This window comes from Cyprinodon variegatus, unplaced genomic scaffold, assembly GCF_000732505.1.
Source record: "Cyprinodon variegatus isolate N-32 unplaced genomic scaffold, C_variegatus-1.0 Scaffold1388, whole genome shotgun sequence".
Classification (NCBI taxonomy): Eukaryota; Metazoa; Chordata; class Actinopteri; order Cyprinodontiformes; family Cyprinodontidae; genus Cyprinodon; species Cyprinodon variegatus.
This window is the reverse complement of record NW_015151841.1, coordinates 100,057-124,694: the sequence shown is the minus strand read 5'-3', so window position 1 is coordinate 124,694 and position 24,638 is coordinate 100,057. Positions and strand designations below refer to the sequence as shown.

The following is a 24,638-nucleotide window of genomic DNA, read 5'->3' as shown; positions in this document are numbered from 1 at the left end:
AAGGCCTTTTTTAAGAGGAATTATTTTTGGTCAGTTCTTAAACTGACCAAAAATGTATTTAACAGAGTCAAATTCAGATAAAAGAAGATTTAGAAGATAAAAGCAGAATCATCATTAAAACATATTTATAGCAAAACAATACTTCAGTTTCTCAAGTTTGTGAGTCTAAATGCAACATTTGTAGCACTTTGCTTTTAGTGTACACTTTAAAAAATGACCTTTTTTAGGTCCAGATAGTTAAAGAAATGTTTTTGTCACCAAACTTGGGAAAAGAGAAAAAGACGTAACTAAGGCTGCGCAATATGGCTTAAAAATAAAATCCCAGATATTTTTTTCTTTTAAAAAATTTTTTAAAAAGAAGCTACTCAATTAAAGTTGTGATTTGTAAAGGAAGTTGGTGGGCCTTGCATTGATGGAAATATGACCAGCAAGATGTGAGCAGCTGGCTGTGGTACACAGTGAACCAGTTCATTAGTTACTTTGAGTAGATCTATATATTTAACAAAAAAAGTGATAAATCAATGTTACTCTGAGCTATGGAAACCCAATTAATGTATCTCTGAAAGAAATTGTAATTTTCCATTAATTAAAGGTAAAAGCCACAACTTTAGTTTAAAAAATGATTAATATAAAAAAGAAAATAGATCCACAGAATGTCAAGAGTGGTACAGAGTTAAATTATACATTCTACTAAAGGAAAAAAAATATGCAAATATTTATCTGTGGTTATGATGCCAACATCAACATCCAACTAAATGTATGATACGAGCAGAGAAATGGCTTCTTCTTCTGAACTGAACTGCTATAAATGTTTAGTTTAGTTAGCGGGATGGAGTAAGTGCTCCACTTAAGGATTGGTAAACCCATATTTATCACTAAGCAGACATTTATATTCATTTATTTATTGCCCAGACCGAACCGTAACGTGGAAAACATGGTAGCAGCAGCAAAGGATGAAAGGAATCCTTTCCAAAGCTTCATACCTCCTCATCCAGATTGCTGCTCTCCTGTATGACTCTGATCCAGGCCAGCATATCCTCTCGGTCCTCAGCCTGGAACAGGTACTCACAGTCCGACGTGGTCAGCCTCAGGACATTTTTGCGCTTGGTGTCACTGTAGGAGATGTCGATCAGACAGGCCTTGATGCTAATCTGCAGGGGCTCCTCTATAGTCTGGCAGCTGGCGTGAGCTTGGCCCTCCTTCTTGTCTTTATAGAGGCAGAGATAGTGTCCTCGCAACACGCCGTACATCTGTTTCCACTGTCGATTTCCTCCTCCTACACGCTGCAAAGGAAAACCGTAGACAAGTGAGTGGCCTTAAAAACTCATAGTGTACACAAACAGTCTGCAGTTACAGTCAATACAGCTGGAGTAGGTCAGGTGTTTGCTTCCTGTACCGATGTCTGTGTTTTATGATGCAGAGGCAGAACACACCTTTCCCTTATCTGCATTTAGCTGCTTAAAATGTAGCAAGCCCTCCTTGGTTGCATCACAGAAGACGTCTGATGAGGAATCCAGCCTGGAGCCGGAATCGTCTGATGACCTGTCTACAGCCTGAAACACAGAAATAAAACCTCAATAAATAGACTATTAGTGACACATGACGGCATGTGGAACTTTCCCTAAGGTAGAGACATTTTACGAAAGAGAAAAAATAATAACATGTGATATAATTCTTTTCTATCAATTATTTACCTGCTGTTGAATACACAGCTGTCTGTTTTACATAATATACATATCACATTCTAGAGGGAAAACATTTATCTTGTGGGTGTGAACTAAAAAAGCTGATAAACTACCGAGGAGGACATGCTGATAAAGCAGTCATCTAAGGACAGACGGGACTGTCCAGCAATGGACAGCTTACCTTCCTCAAACCTTTCAGACCAGGAAGTAAAGACCTCCTATGTGGAAGAGACAAAACATGAAATGTTAGGAGACTTGAAGGATTTGTTGAGTTAGTTTTGTGGTTCAGAGTTCTGTTTTTCTATCAGCTCATTAAAGCTGCTTTTATGAACTTCGTCTCTATTTAGTGTAAGTGAAGCCAGAGCAAACAAACAGTAAAATCCAGCCAGTTTAAAGAGGCGAAAATGGCTGAGTTACTGTTGCTGTTGGGCGCTTCAAGAACGATGGAAATAAGAGCCACAACTGAGGAAAACTCAGACGGTGAATTTTTATTGGTAAGGGATAGATCAACACTGTTGTTTAACTCAAGGAAAGCAAACATTTTGGAATCTATCACTAAATGTCAAGAAGTAGAAGAAGCACATAACAACACGAGTCCATCAATTGTAGAGCTTTATGAAAGTCATAGGGTACACAGTAGGGTTCACCTACTGCAGGGTTATGGGCAGAGCTCCAACAGCCATTAGGCGAGAGGCGGGACGCACCCTGGTCCGACTGCCAGAGCATCACAGGGTAACACAAACACAGACAAGAGAAGCGACCATGAACGCACTCTTCAATTCACCCAACAGTCCAGGTTTTGGATTGTGGGTGAAGCTCCAGCTCCCAGAACGATCCCACCAATGCAAGGGGAGAACATGCAAACTACACAGAAAGACCTGCAGCTGGTATTTAGAAACAGAACCTCCTGGCAGCGAGGCAGCAGCGCTAACCACTACACCGCCATGCTGCCCATGTCGTATAATGAGGGTGAACTTTTTTCCAAATGGTAAATGGCATGTACTTATATAGCGCCTTTATTCAAGTCAGGAGACTTGACCAGAGCGCTTTACACTACATTCATTCACGCACACACTCACACACTGATGGTGGCAAGCTACATTGTAGCCACAGCTGCCCTGGGGCTCACTGACAGAAGCGGGGCTCCTGTACACTGGCGCCACCGGGCCCTCTGACCACCATCAGTAGACAATGCAGGTGAAGTGTCTTGCCAAAGGACACAACGACACTGAAAGTCGGAGTCGGGGCTTGAACCGTCAATCCTTCGATTTCAGGGCAAATTCCTACATCCAACGCCACTGTCGCCCCCAAATAGATCTTTGACCATGCTAACATTAGAGCTAATAAAAACAAAAAAACATAAACTGTACCATGCTCATGCTACTGTAAATAATTAGCATTAGCATAGCAGGTGAAACATCAGCATCTTCTATTAGCATTACAATGAGTATTAGCATCACTGTTGCTATGGTTACTCTAATACTGAGCCCTACAGTCGGCTGCTAAAGTTTACATTTTTTTCTGTAGTTATTTTTTTTTAGCTTTGCTGCTCCATCCACCATTCATGAACTTTTTTATATTTATATGTAGGTGTGTGTGTGTGTGTACAAATATGTGTTGTTTTTTAATGATGTATTTATCTATGAAAACCTTCTGTTGTCATTTCTTCCTTTCCTACCTCTATTTCTTATAAATAAGCTTAATTTAATATACTTCAATAATTACAGTTATTTTTTGTCTTGTTCTAAGTATTTTGCTAAATAAATTAAACCAATACTAAATATTAAACTCAAACACCTATTGCACTGGGTTTGCTAAAATATTTAATATAACATAATATCAAGTATAGACACGTTTTTACATTTTGGATAATAGAAAACACTAAGCAGACACCTCTGCTTAGTTTACTCTGCAACAATCTCAGCTAAAAGCATCGTAAAAGTGAACCTTGTCTCCCAGAAAGTGCAATAAATCAAACATTCTGAGTTCATTTTATTTCAAATTTCAGGCTTAACAATATCAGAGAATATCATAGCTATAGTAATGTAAATTTATGCCCTAAGTCATGGAAAATTACCATTTATTTTTACAGCAAAGAAAAGAGACTGTTAGCATTTTCTTGTAAATAGTTTTCTGTAGAAATCTACAGCTCTACCTAATTTGTTTTCCTTTAATCTAGAACAGACTTGATAAAGCACTCAAAGGAAACAACATTTAATTCTCATCATACTCCTTTTATTTCGATTGAACTGTATAATTTTTGATTCTCGTATACGGTTAAGCAAATTCTATTGGAAACTTCAACATTTTTAAAACGGCATGTAAGAAAATGAACAATAGAGAATTTGGGAGGATTTTTAAAGGGCTTTGTTGCCCTTTTAAGTGCTTATGAAGCAAAGCAGAACTTAAGCAGAAATAAAAGTTTAAACGAGTTGACATTTCACCCGGCAGGTCTGACTGCTGAGGTATCCACAGTGCTGTAACTCACCCTCTGCTTTCCTCGTGGTAGTTATCAATACCTTCGTCGTACGACTTGGACCGCTCAGATTTGCTACCGGAGTCCGACCCGATAATTGTAAGATGAAGAGCGTCTGTAACAGAAACGGGCCCGCAATCAAATTTAACGATCGATTTCAAACGGGAAAAGTAGATTTAGTATCTGTTGGCTTTTGACCAAACCTTGATCGTGGGACAGGTGGCGTCGAAGCAGAGGAGACGAAGACGAGGGGCTGGGTGGGATGGTGGTGATGACGGGCGTCGTAGAGATCAGCACGGAGGCAGGAATGTGCGTGCTGTCCAGGTCAATGCTGGGGCTGGACGGTTCATCTGAGGACACAAACAGAGGATTAGGGAAAGGAGGTGATGTTGATTTTGGAAATAAGAAGTTTGAACCAGAATCTGGGCTTATAATTAAAAACCATGTGAGGAGGACAAAGAGACAGAGGAATGTTTGTGTATTAAAACACAGGCTGGAAATGTGACTGAAGGATTAAAGCATGCGCTGGTGGAACTGATCCATATTCAGGATCCGGGTTGGAAACAGGATTTACAAGTTTTCATGTTTTACTTTGGTTTTTATTGGACTTGTTGGAGCAAAACCCATCTGAGAGCATTAAACCTCAGTCCAGTGTTTTATACTGGTACTTCAGCAGTCAGACACAAATATGTGATGCTTTAATTAAACATGAACGGCATGAAATGATCAGCTGCTGTCTGCCTGCAGTACACAGCTTTGCCCTGTTTTACACCTATTAACATGTTTAGAGTCAATCACCATCTGGATCATTTGTTTCCGACATCAAGACAACAACTTTAAAATGTACCGTAATTTTTGGACTATAAGCCGCGACTTTTTCCCCATTTTTCAACCTTGCGGCTTATATAACAATAGGGTAATACCTAAATCTATGGATTTTACCATCCACCATGTTGACGTCACATTTGCTTCAACACACAAGTACGGTAGCCACGCGCGCGGGAATGCGGAGGTCCTCCATAAGCAGACTTCTACCGCCAGTGGTATGAGACAGAACGACAGCGAGAAAGACGGACATTAAACATAAAAAACCTGCGACTTATAGTCCGGTGCGGCTTGTATATGTACAAATCATGCAATGTAGCTTCTGCGGCTAATAGTCCGAAAATTACGGTAGGTAACAATGTCACAAAATAATCTGAAAAATATTGGAGAAAAAAAACAATAAAATGTTGAATCAGGCATAAAATATATCAAAGAGGTGAAATATTTGAGAATGTAAACAAATAAATGTAATCAATCTAAAACATGTGCCTTTTGGAACCCAAAATAGCAAAATAAAAAAAACCTAAACAAATAAATGAATAAATAACTTTGAATTTAGACATAATATAATAAATAAATGTACTTTATTGATCTCACAATGCATTTAAACCCCCTCCTCTTGGGGAGCAGTGGGCTGCCATTGTGCGGCGCCCGGGGAGCAATCGGGGGTTAAAGGTCTTTGCTCAGAGACCCAGAGTGGCAGTCTGTGGGAGTGAGTTTCGAACTCACAACCTCGGGATTACAAGCTCTTAAAGGAGCCTTTAAAACGAACAAAAAAAGCTTAAATAATTTGAACAAAACTGCTGCTTGAATTAACCTGTCAGATATAACATACACATTAAAAAAATAGAAATTAAATAAAAAGGGCTGCTGTGAATGAACAATTATTTTTAGTCATGGAGTTTTCTATCAGTTATTCTGATGATTAATCTATAATCTAGATAAAACATTGCATGTCTTAGGCGTACACTTCAATATCGAAAGACAAATTATGAATCTGCAGCTAAAAAAATGAGATCTAACATTTTATAAACTCAATTATCATCAATTAAATTGATTCATCATCAATATAATCTGCCTCTTTAGTGAAAAAGGTCACAAATAAACATGATATTATCCCAATTAACTAGAACCCTTGCAACGTATATATTGTTTTTACAGTTCATGGTTAAAACTTTACAGTCTGTTTACTTCTGTTAGTGTTTACTCCTTTATTAAGTTTGATGATTATTTAAAAAATCAAACCTGAATAATAGTCTCAGCACTAATAGAATAGAAATGTTTTGTGAACCATCTAACCAGCATAAAAGATAACGTTTGGGTTAAAAACTGAGTTCTATTGAACAGGTAATGATGGGTTTCTCAGGTGGAAGATGTTTGTTTTCTCGCCTCCATTAAAGCCCGTTCAGAATGTGGCTCCTTCTTCTTCTGCTCCTTTAGATATCTGAACTCATGGTGATCTGGGGTTTATTTGAAATGGGCGTTTTACGTTTTGGTTCAGTGTTTTGTCTAGAATGTTATTCTCCATCCATGTGTACTTGGCTATTTCTCCTGTGTGGGGTGGGATAATAAACCTGTAACTGACCTGAGTCGGTCAAATACAACGAAAGAAAGTTTATGTTCCTACGTTAATCCAGCAGAGGCTCAGAGGAAGAACAAGGATTTATATTGGTATAAAATTAACATATGGTCTCATTTGTTTCTTTCCAAATTTTCTTCAGTGTTGGTGGTAACTCCCGTCTGATGCCTCAACTTGAATATAAAGCATTCACAGACAGCTATAAAATGCAGCAATGAGGGCCAAACACAAACTGAAGCAGACAGAAACTCAGTCAGCATGACGTTTTTGGCCAGATAAGCTGCCAGACGGCTTCGACGTTACATGTCCAGCCAGCTAACATTAAATCATCCTGTGTCATAAAGGCTGATATACGTTATCAGCAGGATGACGAGCCCCACAGGCAAATGAGGATGCAAGTGCAGAGGACAAATACAGTGTTTCAAGAAATGAAACAAGTCTGAGGCGGGATGATTGGATCATCAAAGCTGCTGCTGTCCAGTGTATCGCTTTGTGGCACATTAATAAAGCAAATGATGTGCTTTAGAACATCAGTGATCAATTTATTTGTTTAGAATGATGCAGATAAATGAGAGTACTTTGAATATTTTATGGTAACTCCTTGTTTTTTAAGGCTGTATCATTAGTGTAAAAACAACTAGCCATTAGCTAATATGGATGTGTCCTTTGGTAAAATCATTTGCACTGAGGGGATGTTTTCCTTTCAGTTTTTTTTGCCACATGATTCACCAGGATGCTGGCAGAGGCTCAGCAGATCGAACCAAGACGTAGTCGAGCATGTGAAGGCCTAACCACCCGCTTGGTGAGATCGTTTCTGTTATTCTTGGACTCATGATTTAGATTTTTTTTGTTTTCACTTTGATAAGCAAATCTAGATAAGAGACAAAAGAATGCCTCCAGTTTTTATCTAAATCCTTACCGCTCAATAAAAAGGAAAAATACCATTTCTCAGATATGAAAGAGATGCATCATACGAGGGGGCCTCTCTTAGGTTTAAATCCACTGATTTCTACTTATTTTATTATAATTTATAGAAATTAAACTTCTTTATATTTATACTGAGGACACATTAAAAACAGTCTAAACTCCTTATCTGCTTTATAACTTGATAAGAAAAATTCAGATCCTTTAACCATCACAGATGGTGCTAAAACAGGCCAACAGGTAGAACTGATTCTGACATGACCTTTTTTATAGCAAATGTTTAATAGACAAATTTTTCTTTTTATCTCTGCAAACTGATCTTAGAACAGACAAAACCTACATTACATACATGAACCTTTTAGAAGCAGCGCTGCCAGAAGGACACAGCACAAACAGCAGGGTTTATAAACACTGACCAACAGGGTTGGATGACGCCATCCGTGCGCGGCTTCAATTCAAAATATATAAATAGAAAAAATATAACCATGGATGTCTGGGGGACAGTGATTCGCCTACATGTTATGAATGCTGGCATACCATAAATAAATTATGAATAGTTTACTTTCGTCTTTAACTTGTTAACCATAGGAAGACGTAACCTGGATATAACCTAACGGAAAATCTTCAGAACGGCTCCAAATGACACAAAACTAATATGAGTGAGTAGAATATGATGTAATAACGTAAAAATTAAGGGCCCGATGTAAAAAAAAAAAGGCGTTTCCCTTTAAGGGGGGTAATAATTCCGAATGCATAAAAATCCACCGGTAAAACTTTTACCAGCAGGTGGAGCCATTGCGCACAGCTTCAAGCTGACACCAAAAGTTCCAAACCCCACAGCTCTGGAACTGTTTTAGCTAGACGTCTGAAATTAGAACACATATAATACAATGAAACTTGCTTTTTCTCAAGAAGGTCTTTATTACTGCTGTTCAAAAAAGACCTATCATGTCCGAGAATAAAAAAAACAACTTTGAGTCATGTTTGAACTGATGCAGCTTGGTCTGTGTTCTACTCACCCGATTTTAAACAAGAGGGTGTTAGATTTCAAATAATGTAATGCACATGTAATTTGGGCTTAAGGTTCCTAAATTATTTGCTTTTCCATATGGAAAATAGGCGAGGATTACCCAAAATTAGGTGGATGTTAAAAGGTTAATTTTGTTTGTTCTTTAATTATGTTGAACTAAGTGGACAGAGAGTACAACCCCAACTCTAGAGCTTCAAAGATTTCTCATGTTAATTAGTTCTTGATACATCCGAATCTAACTGCTCTCTGATTGGTTTACTAGATTTAAAATGGGCATGAAATCAATCAATCACCTGAAAGTAAGAGGCATCAAATCATAATTTGTAGTCAAGCGTTGGGGAGCTTTAACGGAAAGTTTCTCCTTTGTATCTGTAAAAAAAACCTTAATAAAAATGACATTGTTGGATTATTTTTTACAATCACATATTTACTTAGTCAATAAACTTGATGCAAACAGCTGGTTTTCCTTTAAGGGTGCGAGAATTAATCGTTTTGGCAATATATCGTGATATTCGGCTGCTGATATAATATCGATCTTTCACTTCCTAGTGTCGATTTCATGAAACATAACTGGGTTACCTAAAACAATTGGGGCAAATGTGCCACCTCTGCACCACCACTCTGGCAGAAAGCGCTGTAGAGCCCTTCTGCTCTGCGGCACAGCGCCAAATCTGTATTTGAGATGGTCACAGTGGCCCCAAACAACATGGATACCAAAATAACTAAATTATCAATATCTTCTGATTAACAGCACTTGCTTTTTAATCTATTCATTTGATTTTGATAGCTGGAAAAAATATTGCAACATATAGTGATATTGCAATATCGCGATAATATCATATCGTGAACCAAGTATCATGATACGTATCGAATCGCTAAACCCATGCCAATACTCAGCCCTATTTTCCTTGACAGAAACTTTAATCTAATCTGACTCTACTTTCTATCTAAAGGGTCTTAAAATAACTTGTTGTGAATTGGCGCTATATGAATAAACTTAAGTGAATTAATTATCCTAGGATGCACAATCTGTAGATGGGATAAACAATGTTGGTTCAAAAAATTGGTTTACTTATAACCGATTTACAAGCAGAAATAAAGGACTAGCCTATGTGGCCATACATACGTGGCTGCCTGTGGTTGGATCGGATCTCTGTAGCATTGAGATGCTCATACAGAACCTGTTCTTTTCAGCTTAAGTTTTTACTTCTTAGATGATCAGAGCGACATTTTGTTCAAGAATACCAACCTATTCCATCTTTCATGTTAAAAAAAATCGAGGAAAGGTACGAAGGGATGAATAGATGGACGAATAAATAGATGGAAAACACTTTGTATTCCAGATCTCTCAGGACTTTAGGAACCTGTCCGTATGGACTTCCCGTTGAGATAAGTATCAATTAATCCTCATCTAATTATCTATTGCATAAATAAAGCCTGACTATGAAAATATTTTCGACCCAAATCCCCATAATGCTTTAAAAACAAAAGGAAAAGTTTGGAAAAGAGTGGAAAATTTGCCAAAACGTCTGATGTTCCTACGGGAACCATGACGTATTCAGACTATGACTTGGCTGCCGGGCCTGAGTAATTCTTTCATTCTGCTGCAGCTTTTCAAGTCGGTACACATCCGCACGCAGTCCGTTAAACAGCTCCGGTTTCCCTCAGCAGCGTAGGGGCAGAAACCTTAGAACACCGTCCTAATGGACTGTGACAGAGCACAGGAGAATAAAAGAGCATTCCTGCCGCCTCTGAACAAGAAGTGAAAAAACGGCAGCACGTCAGCTGCCTACCAAACCGTTTGGTAACAGAACCCGACTGCTGCTAATCGACGTCACGTGCAAAATGTCACCTCAGATCTCACTTGTGATGATTGTTTGCTTCTTTCATTTTTTCTCAGATAAATGCTCATTAGAATCACAAACTGCATAATAACTTGATTGTTTATCTTCCTGTGGTGTTTCTCATCTTCTTCAATTTCAGAGACTGACAAGCTTAAACTTGACAGAAATCCTGAGCTACGTCTCCATCTGTGACTCATTTGCATCCACAGAGAACTGATCTGCTGTTTGTGTTGTGGTCTGCAGGAAGGCGAAACATTTCTTCATCACCACTTCCCTCCTTTCGTTCAAACACGCCTGCTTGCCCAGATTGGAGTCGGAACTCCATTCACTGATGTTCCAGTAGGGAGCGACACACAGGACACTGTCATCAGAGGTCAAATGAGCTCCTGCTGTCTTTTAACTAATTATTAACCTGTTTTCTGTGGTTCAGGACTCTATTACTTTCATATAAGACAGAAAATGGCACAGCTCCAGTTATGCAGGCCAAACAGATAAACCTTCAATGTATTTATTGACCCTAAGATTGGTTTTTAACAACTTTCCAAGGGAGTTATTTATAAACCACAGAGGCTTTGGCAAAACATTATTTCCTTGTAGAAAGGTTAGCAACACTGGCCAATGTAGATCTGTTTTTTTGCAGATTGCACAGATAATCCACACAAATAAATTGAGATAATGCGGAAGGTACTTGTAATTTAGCTTGCAAATGAGTTTGTCGCCCATTGATCTGATGGTTGCTTTCCTTTGCAAATAATTTCCATTCTTATAAGTATGATTAATTCTCAATCGCTCTTTCAACATCCCTTCATATCAGCACTTTTTTTTTTGCATCAGTTTTCAGCTCAGATGCAAAACACAAACAGTGCAGCCATGACGAAAACATCTTTTCTGACTCTCATACTGCATGCATTGCCATGCCTCACATTGTAACAACATTAGGAAATGAGAGGAGAGTGATTCAATTTTTTTTATAAAACTAAAAGCCTGAAATGTGTTTTGTTGATTTGTGTCATCTATATTTCTTTGTGACCCTAAATCTTATTGTCATGACATTATCAAATTATTGAATGGAGTTTATTCGTGTGAATTTATCACAATGCAGCCCAGAAGCCAGTGGTAACTCTGGAGGAGCTACATTAGCCATATACTCAGCCTCCAGGTTGAAATTAAGGCATCAGACGTCCATAGGACATTTTCTATCAACCATATAAGGAAGCATGGATGAAGGCGCTCTGCTCAGACCAAAAATGGCCAACTGCCATTTTTACACTACAGCCTGAACACAAAGACACACAGAGACATGGCTGTGGCAGCATGCTGCAAAGTTTTAAGCACTGGCAAGTGTATTTTTGGGTATCTTTGGAGCAGGGAAATTTTAAAATTGAATAAGATGATTTAGGTTTAAAACAAGAAATAATACCTACAACTTCCTTTGTCTAATTACCTGCTCAAATTAAGGCCACATCCGCTAATTTTAAGAATAATAATAAAAAAAAGGAAGCTGTTCAGGGGTGATGGAGCTAAAAGGGGACAATTTAGATCAAAATGTATTCATGTTTCAATGGTCTACTCAAAGTCCGTACTACAAATAATCTGCTTTAAGACTTAAACATGTAAGGTCCTCAATGTTTTCCATCCTGTTCTATTGAGTTTGGGCTCTTTCGTTTAAAAAAAATGGCAAAATTTGATTTAAATAAACACTATTTTGGTTTTTCACATAAAAAGTGAACATGAAGGGTTGTTTTCTGAATTTGTGTCAAAATGTGGAACGTTTGGACAAAAACCTTTAAGTTTCTTGACTAAACCATCCGGTTGTTGCAGGAAACGTTGACTTCAACAGATTGCTCTAAGCTACCAGCTGTATTTACAGTGGCTTCATGCCCATGACTCAATACAGAGATTTCAGGGGTTTTCTCATACGTGAACCATTTGAGAATGAAATAGGAATCACTTGTTGACAATAATACCCTTGTTGTTCTCCTATAGTTAAATATATTCCTCCAAAGGAGCAGAGATGGGGGCAGCCTCACCTATGAAGGGGATGGAGTCCAGGGAGTCATCCAGGTTGCTGGAGCCGGATTTGTGTCGAGTGTCTCCCAGCCTCCTCAGGTGAATCTCCCTGCAGCTCTCATTGGACGCCCAGCACGTCGCTCCATCGGCAGAGCCGGCCTTCATCAACGGTGGCGACTTGTGCTTTGCCTCTCTCTGTTTGTCACTGATGGCCAACACGTAGGAAGGAGGACGAGGACGGGCACCTCCAGAGGTCTTGTCCCTTCTTAGAACAACAACCGTTGCATCAGGTCCTTGGACACCCTCTGAAAGGCCGCCGTTAGTCCTCTCAAGTGCACATGTTTCTTTGCCGTTTGGCTTTGGGGAGACAGCTGCGGTTGAGGATATTGTGACCACCTCACTCTTTATCTGTCTGTTTATTGGCAGTCTGGAGGAGGAACCGGAGCAGGATGAGGACCTGGCAGCTAATCCCGAATCTAACCTGTTCTCCATCTTCAGACTGTCCGCTCTGCCCCTGAGCTGAAGGTTCAGAGGGGAGGAGTAACTGAGGTGGTTCCCCATGGCGTACACTCTTTGGTCTCTGAGAGGCTCTGTGGTTTTAATGGAGGATGAGGTGGGAGAAAAGTCAGAGAGGGAGTTTTTGACAGGGAGACGTGAGGGTCTCATAATGAGGCCATCCTTTCTCGCCGTTAGTGCAGAATCTATTGGAGCTTTAGTAACATCAGGAGCAGATAATGGCGAGTTAAAAGACCGCTGTTCCTGCTCTGGACCTGTGAGACTCCTATTTAGAGGCGGTAGGGTTCTCTGGCTTGTTTCCTGTCTTTCCTCCACCTTACCTCCGAAGCAGACCTTGCTTTGCTCTCCGAGCTGCTGGCCTATGTGGTCGCAGGACCTCGCTCGGGGTTTGATGACCCTGGTGGTGCTGGAGAACGGCAGTGCATCCTGAGAAACACTCCGAGGCCAGTTCCGAGAAGTCCTGTCAGGTGGTCCACCAAGCCTCTCCTGTGAGGCGCTGCGAAGTGGAGCACTGGCAGCAAGCTCCGCCCCGCGATCATTTGAAGCGCTTCTGCGTCTGACCGGAGAGCCTGAGGCGCCCTTCTGATTGGCGCAGGGCAGCGGCGCTCGCTGCTGCTGGGCATAGGCAGAAGTAGAGCTGGCTGCAGCTCGCAGGCTGTCCAGGCGCTCCTGGATGGTGCGGGAGCCATAAGTATGCAGCCTCTTGGCGTCGATGTAGTCCTTGTAGGTGGTGTAGTTCCTCCAGTCGATGTTCCGGTGAGGCGAGGTGGTTGCTGCCGGAGGGGAGGGGGAACAGTGGTTGGTAGTGGGCGAGGTGGTTGTAGAGAAAGTTTCTGTTGATACAGCAGCGAGAGGAGCCCGGACCGTGGCCGATGAGATCTCAGGAAAAACGGTAGCAGGTCTGGAGGCTGATGATGGGGAACTGCCCTGTAACTGAGCACTTCCTGGGTGACTAGAGATAAGCGGTCTGGGTCTATCCGCTGGCGAATCGTACCGGTTTTCTTCTGTCCTGTGGCTGGGTCCGGTCCGGTTCAGCCGGGACCCCCTGTCTACCGGATGAGGGGGTACAGATGGAGTCCTGATGGTCTCGCTGTTGATGGACGCTGAGAACTGAGGCTTTGACACCTGCTGGTGTGAAGGATCATCAGGAGGAGACGGCGGGACAGGGATCTCCACCCGGTAGCTGTTCTCTGAAGGGGCCCCTCGTTTTCCTGCTCCCTGGTCGGATGGCTGGGCCATGGCCGCAGCCTTTAGCTCTATCCGAGGGTAGCATATGGGAGGGGGTTCCGGGATGTTCTGGGCATTTCCGCTGTAAGCCTCATTTCCTTTGAGGTATGCATCTTGGGAATATGCCTGCAAGAGATACAAACATTATTTAAAGAACACAGAAAACATATTTAAGTTCTTTAAACCTTGATGTATTAATTGGGACCTGATGTGAGAAACTAATTAACTCTAAAACATTTATTCTGACACCATTTAAGAAAACCCATTGCCTTAAGAAGCAGCAGATTTATAAACAATGCCCATTAATGTTGAACTCAACCCTGTGCAAAAATCCTTTTCCTTAAGGAACTTAGAGGTTAGAGAACCCAAGAGAACAGATGGCATCACGAGGACCAGGGAACAAAACAGAGAGAAAGATGCGGAGAAGTTTAAAACATTGTTAGATTGAACATCTGATAGCATTCTAACTCTGTTCATCCATTTAAGGGAGTGTAGCAACATTTCACACCTACCAGAGCATGGCCAGTCTATCTAAACCAAAAGACTGGACATGTAGAGTATTTTACAGAGAGGCCCAAAGTAACTCTAGAGGAGCTACAGGGACTGACAGCTTAGGATAACCAATAGTTACGCAACTCAAAATCTGGCTTTAAGAAGTCCAGGTTGCTACGTGCCATGAAGGAGACACGGATGAAGTTGCTCTGATCAAACAAGACTAAAATTAAAAGTTCTGGTTTTGAAAAATGTAGCACTCAATGTCACTGTCGCCACACCGTCTCCATGGCAACACAAAGCAGAGGCAGCATCACGGTGGTGGGGGGTTATGGTACAAAAAAGGCTGTAAAACACTTGATGCTTTGCATCTTTTAGTTTTCTGTTTTTAACACCTTGTTATAAAAACTTATCGCTAATGCAAAATATATTTTAAAAAAATATATGATGAAATGAATAAAACCTTAAAATATTCTAAAGTTACTGTAAATACTGTCACAGCATACTATACCAATGAGGTGTACACACACCTTCCTTCTTAAAATATGCGAGAGGAGACAGGAAACAAAATACATGCAATAAATCTGAAACATCCTAAAACTGTCATCTTAACTCTTTAAATTCCTGCTCAGATCTTTTCAGCTCGAGCTTGATAAATTCCCTGCCATCTCAGCGTTCCTCTCTGCCCTCGCCGCTGCAGCTCGCTTCTAAAAATACCTCCTCTGCAGCGCTGCCGTGTGGCTGCTTCCCAGCTGAGGGGAGGAAAGGACTGGAGGTCTGTGACTGCTGCCAAATTGACGGCAGTCTCTGTGTGAGTTGATGAGATTATCACTGGGAGACAATCAATGCCTGGATGACAGCTGGAATAAGGCAGCCAGGAAATAAACGAAGTTTCTAATAGTCAGCTGCTTTCTTGCATCTAAATCAAACATCTCTGCCAACACTAATCAAAGATGGGATTTAAATTTAAAGCTTGCTGTCAAAAGCTGGGGATTTAAGCAGAGTTTCCTACAGATAGAGCAGGTTGGCAGCAGTTTACCCACCTTATGTACGGGAGAGCGCTGCCTGAGGCACAGGAAGCGGGCGATTCTGAGTCTCCTTTTTTTGGTTTTTGCAACTAATGCTACTTCTGTCAGCATGGCTTTTCTCTGATTCACCAGAAAACCCGCTTAACTGAGCTAATTAAAGTCAAAATAAAATCCCTGAGGTTTGGGAGAAAAAACAAAAACCCTTCCAGGCTTCATGTCCAAAGCTGATATAGTTCCTCATCCTTTCAGCAGAGACGCTCTTGAGAAAATGAAAGGGAGGAAGAGTAACAGTGCTGGACTTTAATCAACAGCTCTACCTGAGGTGTCAGGTTACAGCCGCTGACTGTTCCCTCTGGATCTCCACTCCTCCAGTTAAATAGAAACCAATTTCCTGATTGTGGAAAGTACAGTGAGGAATGTTTGAGGTCTACTAAAGGATCATCTCAGTACCCGAAAGTAAAAGAAAAGCAAAGCGTAGTATTACCGCTCTGTTTCATTCAAAATACAGCAACTAGTGGGAAACATTTGGGGATTTCTAATGTGGAGGTTTTCCCAGCTTCAGTCAACATGAGCTGGAAAAGGGAATCAGCAGGAGAAGTATTAGTTAAAAGGTCTCCCGTCTTACCAGAGCAGTGATATCCCTGGAAAACTGCAGTCCACAGGTTAGATAAGAGCGAAAAAAGAGAAAGAGAGTGTTAGGAGAGGGACACAGGTGAGTATGAGGAGATGAGAAACACAGTGTTACAGATTTGAGATCAAACTTCAGAGAAATGTATGAATCAGATGCACCGATTATGGTTTTGCACAAAAAATATGTCCCTAACTAATTTTTCCAAATAATTTTAATTATGTTGGAAATTTCAGTACAAAATATCTACCTTAACAGGTTTTACAACCTAAATAATCAAAGATAGATTCCGATTTGATTGCTTAACTATTCGATCTGAAACATTTAGGTTGGAATACGGATTCTCTGAGTCCATTTGTGACCTTTGACACCTTGTGTTTTCGTTTTAGATTTATGTGGGGAAATTAACAAAGCAAGTTATCAAATTATTTGTAAAGCTCTTTCTTGTTTACTTTTCTAGATGTTGGAGTTTGCAATCACACATAAAAATGTGGTTCACAGGGCTTTTATAAGTAGAAAGTAAGTTTTTAGGATCCTTTGCTGTGGGATATTTATTTAACCCATGTGCTTTTAAGACCGGGCTAAAAACTTTACTTTTTGAAAAAGTTTAAAATCAAGTAGCTCCTGTTATCCTGAGCTATCTCTGCTGTTATAGTCTTAGGCTGCTGGAGGACACACCAGCCACTTTCCCTCTCTCTGCCACAGTATCCCACAGTGCACAAATTTAGCATTATTTACGGTTATTTAAACTTTTAACCTTACGTTTTCATTGCATGTTCTGCATGTTGGACTCCCTCACATGTCAATGTTTTAATTGAAATTTTATTGTAAGTTCATATTTGGCTTTTATGTGTGTGTCTTTGTATGTATGTAATGATGTGATGTAATTTTGATGCCTATCTTGGCCAGGTCTCCCCTGTAAAAGAGATTTTTATTCTCAATGTTTATTACCTGGTTAAATAAGGATAAATAAAAAATAAATAAAAATGTTGCTGGATGTGCTATAAACAGCATTCTGAAAGGAGTCAGCTGACTGCAAACTACACTCCCTCTGGTACTGAGTGAGCACAGAGCCCTTCAGAAAACACTTTAAAATGTGATGTTCACAATTATATAGCGTAAGAAGTTGTGATGCGTTTCATAGCTTATAAAGACAGAGGGTAGAAGTGATAGATAGGAGATTTTAAAATTGCTTAAGACTTGTGGGTACTCAGATTTGTTTCCTATTTCCAACTGCATCCAATAATCTATGGCTTAGCCCAATGAAGAACTCAGCTAGGTTTGATCTGACTCAGCACTGATTTTCCCAAAAAAAGGGTGAAAAACACACAGTGACTGGTCTGAATTGTTTCCAGCTGCTTTGTTATCCGCAGAGTACTGGGCACTGACTGGTAGTGTGGGCTGCTGGATTACTTCACAAGTCTGATCGGCAGAAGGCTATGAAGCAGTCATTCTTGGTCAACTCTTGTTGTAACTCCTCTGGCTGTGTATTATTTCTACATTCTGACAGCTTCTATCTTTATTTTATCCACAATTCCAGCTGTTTGTGATTCATGTAAATCCATATCCGATAAAACTCTCTGACGGACGAATTATCAATCTTTTTTAGGAAATCAAATACTTGTTAACCCAGTTTTCTAAGCAGGTTCACTATTTAAGAAATTAATCAAGGCCAACATTCAGAAGAGATTTTGTTTTATTACCAGAAAAAGTAGATCTTTAACACTTTCTCTCTCTATTCCTTAATATTCTGATGAAATATGACATAGAAGAGGCAACCAGCTTCCACATTGGGTCTTAAAAAAAATAAAAAAATGCCAAAAATGTTATTGACAACTGAGCAATGACAGGAATATCATAATCTTATAAAGATATTAAGAATAATTGCCAGTACTAATATTTTTTTGCTGCTTTGTTTTGTTTATTCCATAATCTGCATCAGAGAGAAAGAATCATCTTTTCAAAGTATTAAGTAGTTTTTTTTAGGCTTTCACTCAGCAGGATAAAGGCCAGAAATGGCTGGAGCTTGCGGGTTGTTGACCTTTGACCTACAAAAACGGCAATGTATAGTTTATTTAAATAAATAAATGACTTAATTTAAAACTTACATTTAACTTATATAACTTCTTCTTATTTAACTCTAATAAACATTATGGATGTCTAAAAATGAATTTCAGATCTCCGTAATACAATCCGGTCATTATACAATGACCTAATAGTACAATCCAGTCATTATGACTAGCAGTAACTATATTATTATTACCTTATTTATTATGGAGATCTGAAATTAGAGTTCGTCCTCATAAGAATTAATTTTTAGATAGGAAAATGTTTATTTTAGCTAGGAAGAATGTCATTTTAAGTATCTTGAAGTAAAAGCCCAATACACATGAATGGGAAATGTGACATCATTTTTACTGGTTAGAATAACATTTCGGATATCTGAAATTTTTGTTTTAGATAGGAAAAATTTTATGTTAGTTATCTGAAATCTTAATTTTGACTAGGAAGAAATGTATTTGGGACATCTGGATTAAATGTCAAAACGGCCTGCCATACTTTCCTCAACATAAACTACTTGCAGTGATGTAAGACCACTGATGAGGTTGTAGGTCGAACACACGGAAAGAGTAAGACTGAACCATACTGGCTTAAGCGAGCCGCGCGTTGTGGTTAGGCTACCACCACTTCTACAAGACCCCTTTGCTACCACTATGATAATGAATCATCATGACCTCACACTTGAAGTTAAACCCATGTTAGAGGCGGCCTGGATGGTTTATTGTAACATGATGCATAATTGGGAATGCAACAAGAATATTCAGAGAGCAATGGCTCATTTGTTATGGTGTGGTTTAGAGAGGACCTTTCACTGCACTCATCAAGCTTCAGTTTATAATGAAGGGATAAAACATCTACTGAAATCCATATTTCAAGCCCAAACATTTAATATGCACATTATTATTAAGGAGGAGCTGGTGTAGGGCAACTTGACAAGAAAGTTTGGATCCTAAACCCCATTAACCCAGATTAAGGAGTAGATTTAGATGCAAAATATTTAACAATAAATTATTTAAAACAGTGCTAATTTATGTGCTGAAACATGACCTTTGTAGTGTTGTCCCAATTCAAACATACTAATGTTTAGCCTGACATAATGTAGTATAACATACGTTTTTTAAGGCCCTGAATTAATATCAGTAAAACCCTTTAAATTCAAAGGCTTTTTAGGATCTCTTCCATGAGCTCCGCCTTTATCAAACTTTCTTAGTTTTATTGAATAAACGATCAAGGTTTAACAAACGAGATTCATTTAAAGCTATAGCTCCACTAATGACAGAGGGATACCTACCAGCTGCAAAATGTCCTCATCTTTTGGCATCACACACAGTTCCAACGACGCATCGCTGAGTGATGGAGAAAACAGGGTTTAGAGTTTTCTCAAAAATAACAAAAATCAAATAAAAGCTAAAGATCAAAGCTGCAATCATCTGATTTTACAACCAAAGCTTAAAAAAGGTCAGCAGAAAATAAGCAGAGCTGATGATGAGCTAAAGGTGTGCATTGAGCTTGTCTGCTTACAGGCCAATAGCTGTAGGGTTTTTATATAGTTATTTGCTATGCATACAAATATAATTTAACTCAAATACATACAGTTAACCCAATAATCAGGTTGGTTACAATATTACAGAAGAAAACCTGAAAAGTAAATAGTTTGGTAAGAGAAATTTTCCTCAGGAAAACTGAAATATCTGAACAGAAATCTAATAAATCTCTGTGCATGGCGTCAGGCTGAGGACAGTTCATTTCCATTTCTTAACACCATGCATTGATCACCCATGACAAAAGCAGTGACCTCAGAAGTCAGAAAAGCTTTAATTAATATCCAGTGAGGGGACGGTCGATGGTGGGTGGCAGTCGAAAGTGATTTTAAGCAGAAACCTGGAGACTTATCAAACCGGCATCCTACCCAGGGCTTTAAAGGCGCTCTGTAATTACCAATCATAAAGTTGAGGAGACAGGTCCCAACTTTGACATTAAAGATGGCTGCCACCTGCATCAAGAGAGCTAAACGTTCTTATGTTGACTGTTTTTAGCAGTTCTTCCTGATGTCCTGTAATGTTTACCAATTCCTACACAGATTACTTTTCAATGTTCACAACACACGGTGTTTCAAAGTTACTTATATGCAAACAAAGCTGCACAGAAATATTTTTGTTATAGACAACCAATAAGGCTGTTTGTAGTGATCACATACTAACAATGATGAATATCAGCATCATCTCTAAAATTACGTCACTTTGACTTCCCAGCCCAGAGGCAAATGGAGCAGATAGATAAGCCATTAAGATATGAAATTAATTACTTTTCTGTTCATAATGTGTTTCTCTTTCACACTAGAAGTCTAACAGTTCTTCACCTGGATGAGGACAAACTGGATCTCGTTATTTTCAAAATTCTAACCTAATAGGATATTTTAGCAGGGTTTTCTGTTCCCAACAAGAAGCTTAACATCTAGAGAACAATGCTTTTGCTGTCAAAGCATTAAAGTCTTACTCTGTAGTTTCAGATGACTCTCTACCGTCTATAGAAAGCTGCGCCTCCTCTTTAGGAGAGGCGTGGCTCTAGTTTTTGGGTTTTTTTGTAATACAAGTGTTTTGAGATTGAATGATTGACTCTGTTTCAAACATTTTTGTCAAACTTTCTTGCTTCTAAAATAGTTAAGAAATTAGTTGTTTCAGATATAAAAACCAAGACGGTGCATGAATGCAGCCCTACCTGTTCTGGATCAAAGCTATGACCTGGGAGTACGTTTTCCCGATGATGCTTTCTCCGTTCACCTTCACCAGCCGATCCCCTGGAAATGAGAGGATAATTTAGAGAACCATCTGCTTAGAGATCAGGAAAATAAAGGTAACTCTAATCGACACAAACATACATATCCTCTGGCTGGGTCAAACAGCAACAATCTGAATCCTACATGTGTTTATTTGGTAATCCGTTCAGGTTTCTGAGGACGACCATCTCACACAGGAAGAGAGGCGAGGTGAGTTTAGGGGATAAACCGGATAAATGTGGGAAAACACTGCCCTCCCTTCTCCCAAGAGAGCAGACAGATAAAAGCAGACAGCTTTGAGGGCTTGTCCAGACCACTTACTGTAACATTTCCTGTAATAAAGAGTGCTGACCTAGCAGAAGAGAGCTGCTAACATCACCTTCACTTCAGGGAAACTTTAAGCTGCTGATTCATTGTCTCACCACGTCAGATTTTTTAAAGGCATTGTTATCCTCACTGCTCAGAATAAGAACTGATTCCTGTATTAATAAGATAAGAAATGCAGTAGGTATGTAGGAAAACAGAGACTTAGGAAAGAGAGGATGTTACAGTTTGTTCAGCCTCCCACTGAGGAGTTATCCATCATTCTGTTATCTGGTTTGTTTAGCCTGGCAATTTGCACTGAAGTGGAATTACCTTCATTACACATATGAGTAGAGGATCAAACCAATTATGACGCTGCATACCTGTGCAGAGTCCAGCTCCGTGGGCGGGGCCTCCCTCCTTCACTTGCTTGACGAAAATGGTGTCCATTGGCTCCAGACGGTTCCTCTGTCTCCCTGGAGAAAAGAGAAAAGGATGAAGATGATTGGACAAGGCGAGGAAGCACCAGTAGGTCAGACTGCAGCAGAAAGAATGTTACCGTAAGTTCTTTTTCAGTTTTCCAAATTTTCTATTTGATGCAATAAATAGACAGAAAAATGCTTTTCTACAAATTATCTCATGTTAATGTCTAACAGAGATAACATTTGTACATTTTAATAAAAAGGTTTTAATTCTCAATGTCAGGTTGTAAGAAATTAAAGATTTAGGACACTTTTGCACAAAATATTAAGGTTCTCAAAAGTGCAATAATTTAACAGTTTGAAGCCAGAACGTATGGAAAACCCATTTAAGGAGTTTTTTTGTTTTTTTACACAAAGCCTGAAACAAGAAAGCTCTAAAACCTGAAGCATTCCAACTTTAACTACAATGATTTTACGCTGCAGAAATGTTAAATCATTGCATTAAGAAATATTTATAACTGAAGATTATTTAGGACAACTTTCAGTCTAATTAGGAGTGACGATCTGTCCAGTTTCGCCTCTATGTCAGACTGTGTTGCATAGATATTACTTTAAAAAACAGCACTGGCTCCAACTGATCCTCTACAGGCTGCAGTTAGCATGGTAGAGACTCCTGGAAAAGGGAAACTTTAGGCCACAATGCTCTGGGTCAGGTTTAAAACACAGAAAACCAACATAGACACAGCAGACCATGTGCAAAGCACAGATGGGAGGATTCTCCACAATATTCATGACTAAAGGGCTTTCTTTACTCTAGAAACAGAGTTTATAATGTTTTACTCAACATGTTTGTAAAAAAAAATAAATAAATATCAACAACCACTGAAGGATGGATGGATAAATGAATGAATGAATAAATTAAAGGGTGGATTAAATAATGGGTAGATGGATGGGTGAATGAATGATTGGATAGTTTAATGGATGAATAAATGGATAGGCGAATTTATAAATAAATAGATGAATTTATGGATGGATGGATGTTTTGATGAATGAATGGCTAAATGGATGGATAGGTGAATGGATCAATGAAGGGATGGAGGAATTAATGAATGCATTAATGAATGAATACGTTGATAGATGGATGAATAGATGAATCAATGGATGGATGGATGGATGCCAAAATGAGTTCAACTCCACAGCAATGCCTCCCTCTAGTGGGTTGTCATGTAGCTGCAGCTGGCTGGGATGAAATGTTTGAATTCTGAGATTTTCAGCATCCAATGGAATAGCAGGAACAACTAAAGCAACCATATGATCTCAGATTTGATTTAATAAAAAGAGTAAGCTTTGTTTTATCCCAGAAAAGACTGCAGGGAATATGAACTAAGTACATTCCAAAAAGGGAATGTTTCTGATTTTAATTATTGGGATCTGTAGGTGGAATGTGGAATTTTTTTTTTCCATACCCATATTAGACTGAAATAACAAGCAATACAAGAAAAAACATGAACTGGTTGATTCATTTGAAGATGAATTCATCTGACTCAGCAGCTAGAGGGTAGATTAGGCAGAAAGAGGCAGATTTTCTCATAAACAATGTTATATTTGGTCATCATCATGCCTCTAATCTTTGCAACCTGCATGACACAAGCCTGCCATGCTACAGTGAAGCTCACTTTCTGCAGTTCCCAGAGCAACATAATGCAACCCTCCTCCATGCTGTACGTGCGTGTTGTCTTCTAACTCACACCTCTCCCTCTCCCCTCCCATCTCTCCCCAACCTCACTGAGCTTCAAGCTCTGCAGCATGAATTGGATTCTGCAAGTTTCCATGCCTGCAGCTGGATGAACGGGATTACATGTGGATCATTTCTAATTGCTCCAAAGTGTCTTATTAAAAGCATAAACTGCAGCAAGCATTCATTAAAATCACAAGTTTGCTTTCCGATGACCACTTGCTTAGTTGCTTTAAGTGTTAAAAAGTTTAAACTTTATAAAACAAAACAGGCTATATTTAGAAATCAACCAAAAGCATCAACCGGATCTCAATTATATGGGTTTCCTTAGTTAACCTTCAGTAAAAGCCACCCAATGAATAATCCATCCAACCATCCATATATTTTCTGACACGCTTAATCCCAAGTGGGGTCGCTAGGGATGCTGATCCCTATCCCCAGCTGTCTTTGGGCGAGAGGCGGGGTACACCCTGGACAGGTTGCCAGTCCATCGCAGGGCACCCAATGAATATGCTACATGAATAATGAATTGGTTCTAAGAATCTGGAAACAAAAATCTGAAAAGTAAACACATCCATTTTAAAATGAATCTGACTTGTGTTAGAAATGCGTTTTGAAACGCATCATGACTTTTCATTAACAGCCACATAAAACTCTCAGGTTTGTCCACAAGAGGGGGAAATTCCCCCCGATTGATCAGAGTTGAAGCTGATGTCTTCAACAAAGCTTACTAGAACTGCTCTTAAATGATTTAAAGTAAAACGATTCTTCATGCTAAAATGCTGTTAGTGTTTGGTCTCTGATGCAGCTTATAGTGCTTCAACAGGTTAAAACTATATTTTATGCAGATTATAAAAGAGAGAGGAAAACACAGAGAGAGCCTGATTCACCTGATTTATGAGAAGAGTCCATACATGTTTTTAGGGGGACCATGTCAAATATTCTGTTTTCCACACTTAATCCACTTAAATCCAATTGGATGGATGGATGGATGGATGGATGGATGGATGGATGGATGGATGGATGGATGGATGGATGGACGATGGATGGATAGATGGATGGATGGATGGATGGATG

The 24,638-nt window shown here is 39.4% G+C and overlaps 1 protein-coding gene across 4 annotated transcripts in view; it reads right to left on the bottom strand.

Annotated features, from left to right (window-relative positions):
• The window catches only part of arhgap21 (Rho GTPase activating protein 21), a 119,212-nt gene that overhangs the window by 14,929 nt on the left and 79,645 nt on the right, over positions 1–24,638 (bottom strand). For 2 of the 4 annotated variants that reach the window (XM_015402735.1, XM_015402733.1), the window contains exons 4-13: positions 21,788–21,880; positions 21,044–21,122; positions 19,617–19,671; positions 16,262–16,285; positions 12,394–14,242; positions 4,365–4,511; positions 4,174–4,276; positions 1,867–1,903; positions 1,434–1,553; positions 984–1,283 (exon numbers count right to left, since the gene is read on the bottom strand). In XM_015402735.1, the coding sequence (XP_015258221.1) occupies positions 984–1,283; positions 1,434–1,553; positions 1,867–1,903; positions 4,174–4,276; positions 4,365–4,511; positions 12,394–14,242; positions 16,262–16,285; positions 19,617–19,671; positions 21,044–21,122; positions 21,788–21,880 (2,807 nt within the window). Of the gene's footprint in view, positions 1–983; positions 1,284–1,433; positions 1,554–1,866; positions 1,904–4,173; positions 4,277–4,364; positions 4,512–12,393; positions 14,243–15,651; positions 15,873–16,261; positions 16,286–19,616; positions 19,672–21,043; positions 21,123–21,787; positions 21,881–24,638 lie in introns of those variants that run through there. The other 2 variants (XM_015402734.1, XM_015402736.1) reach the window with 2 other exon arrangements.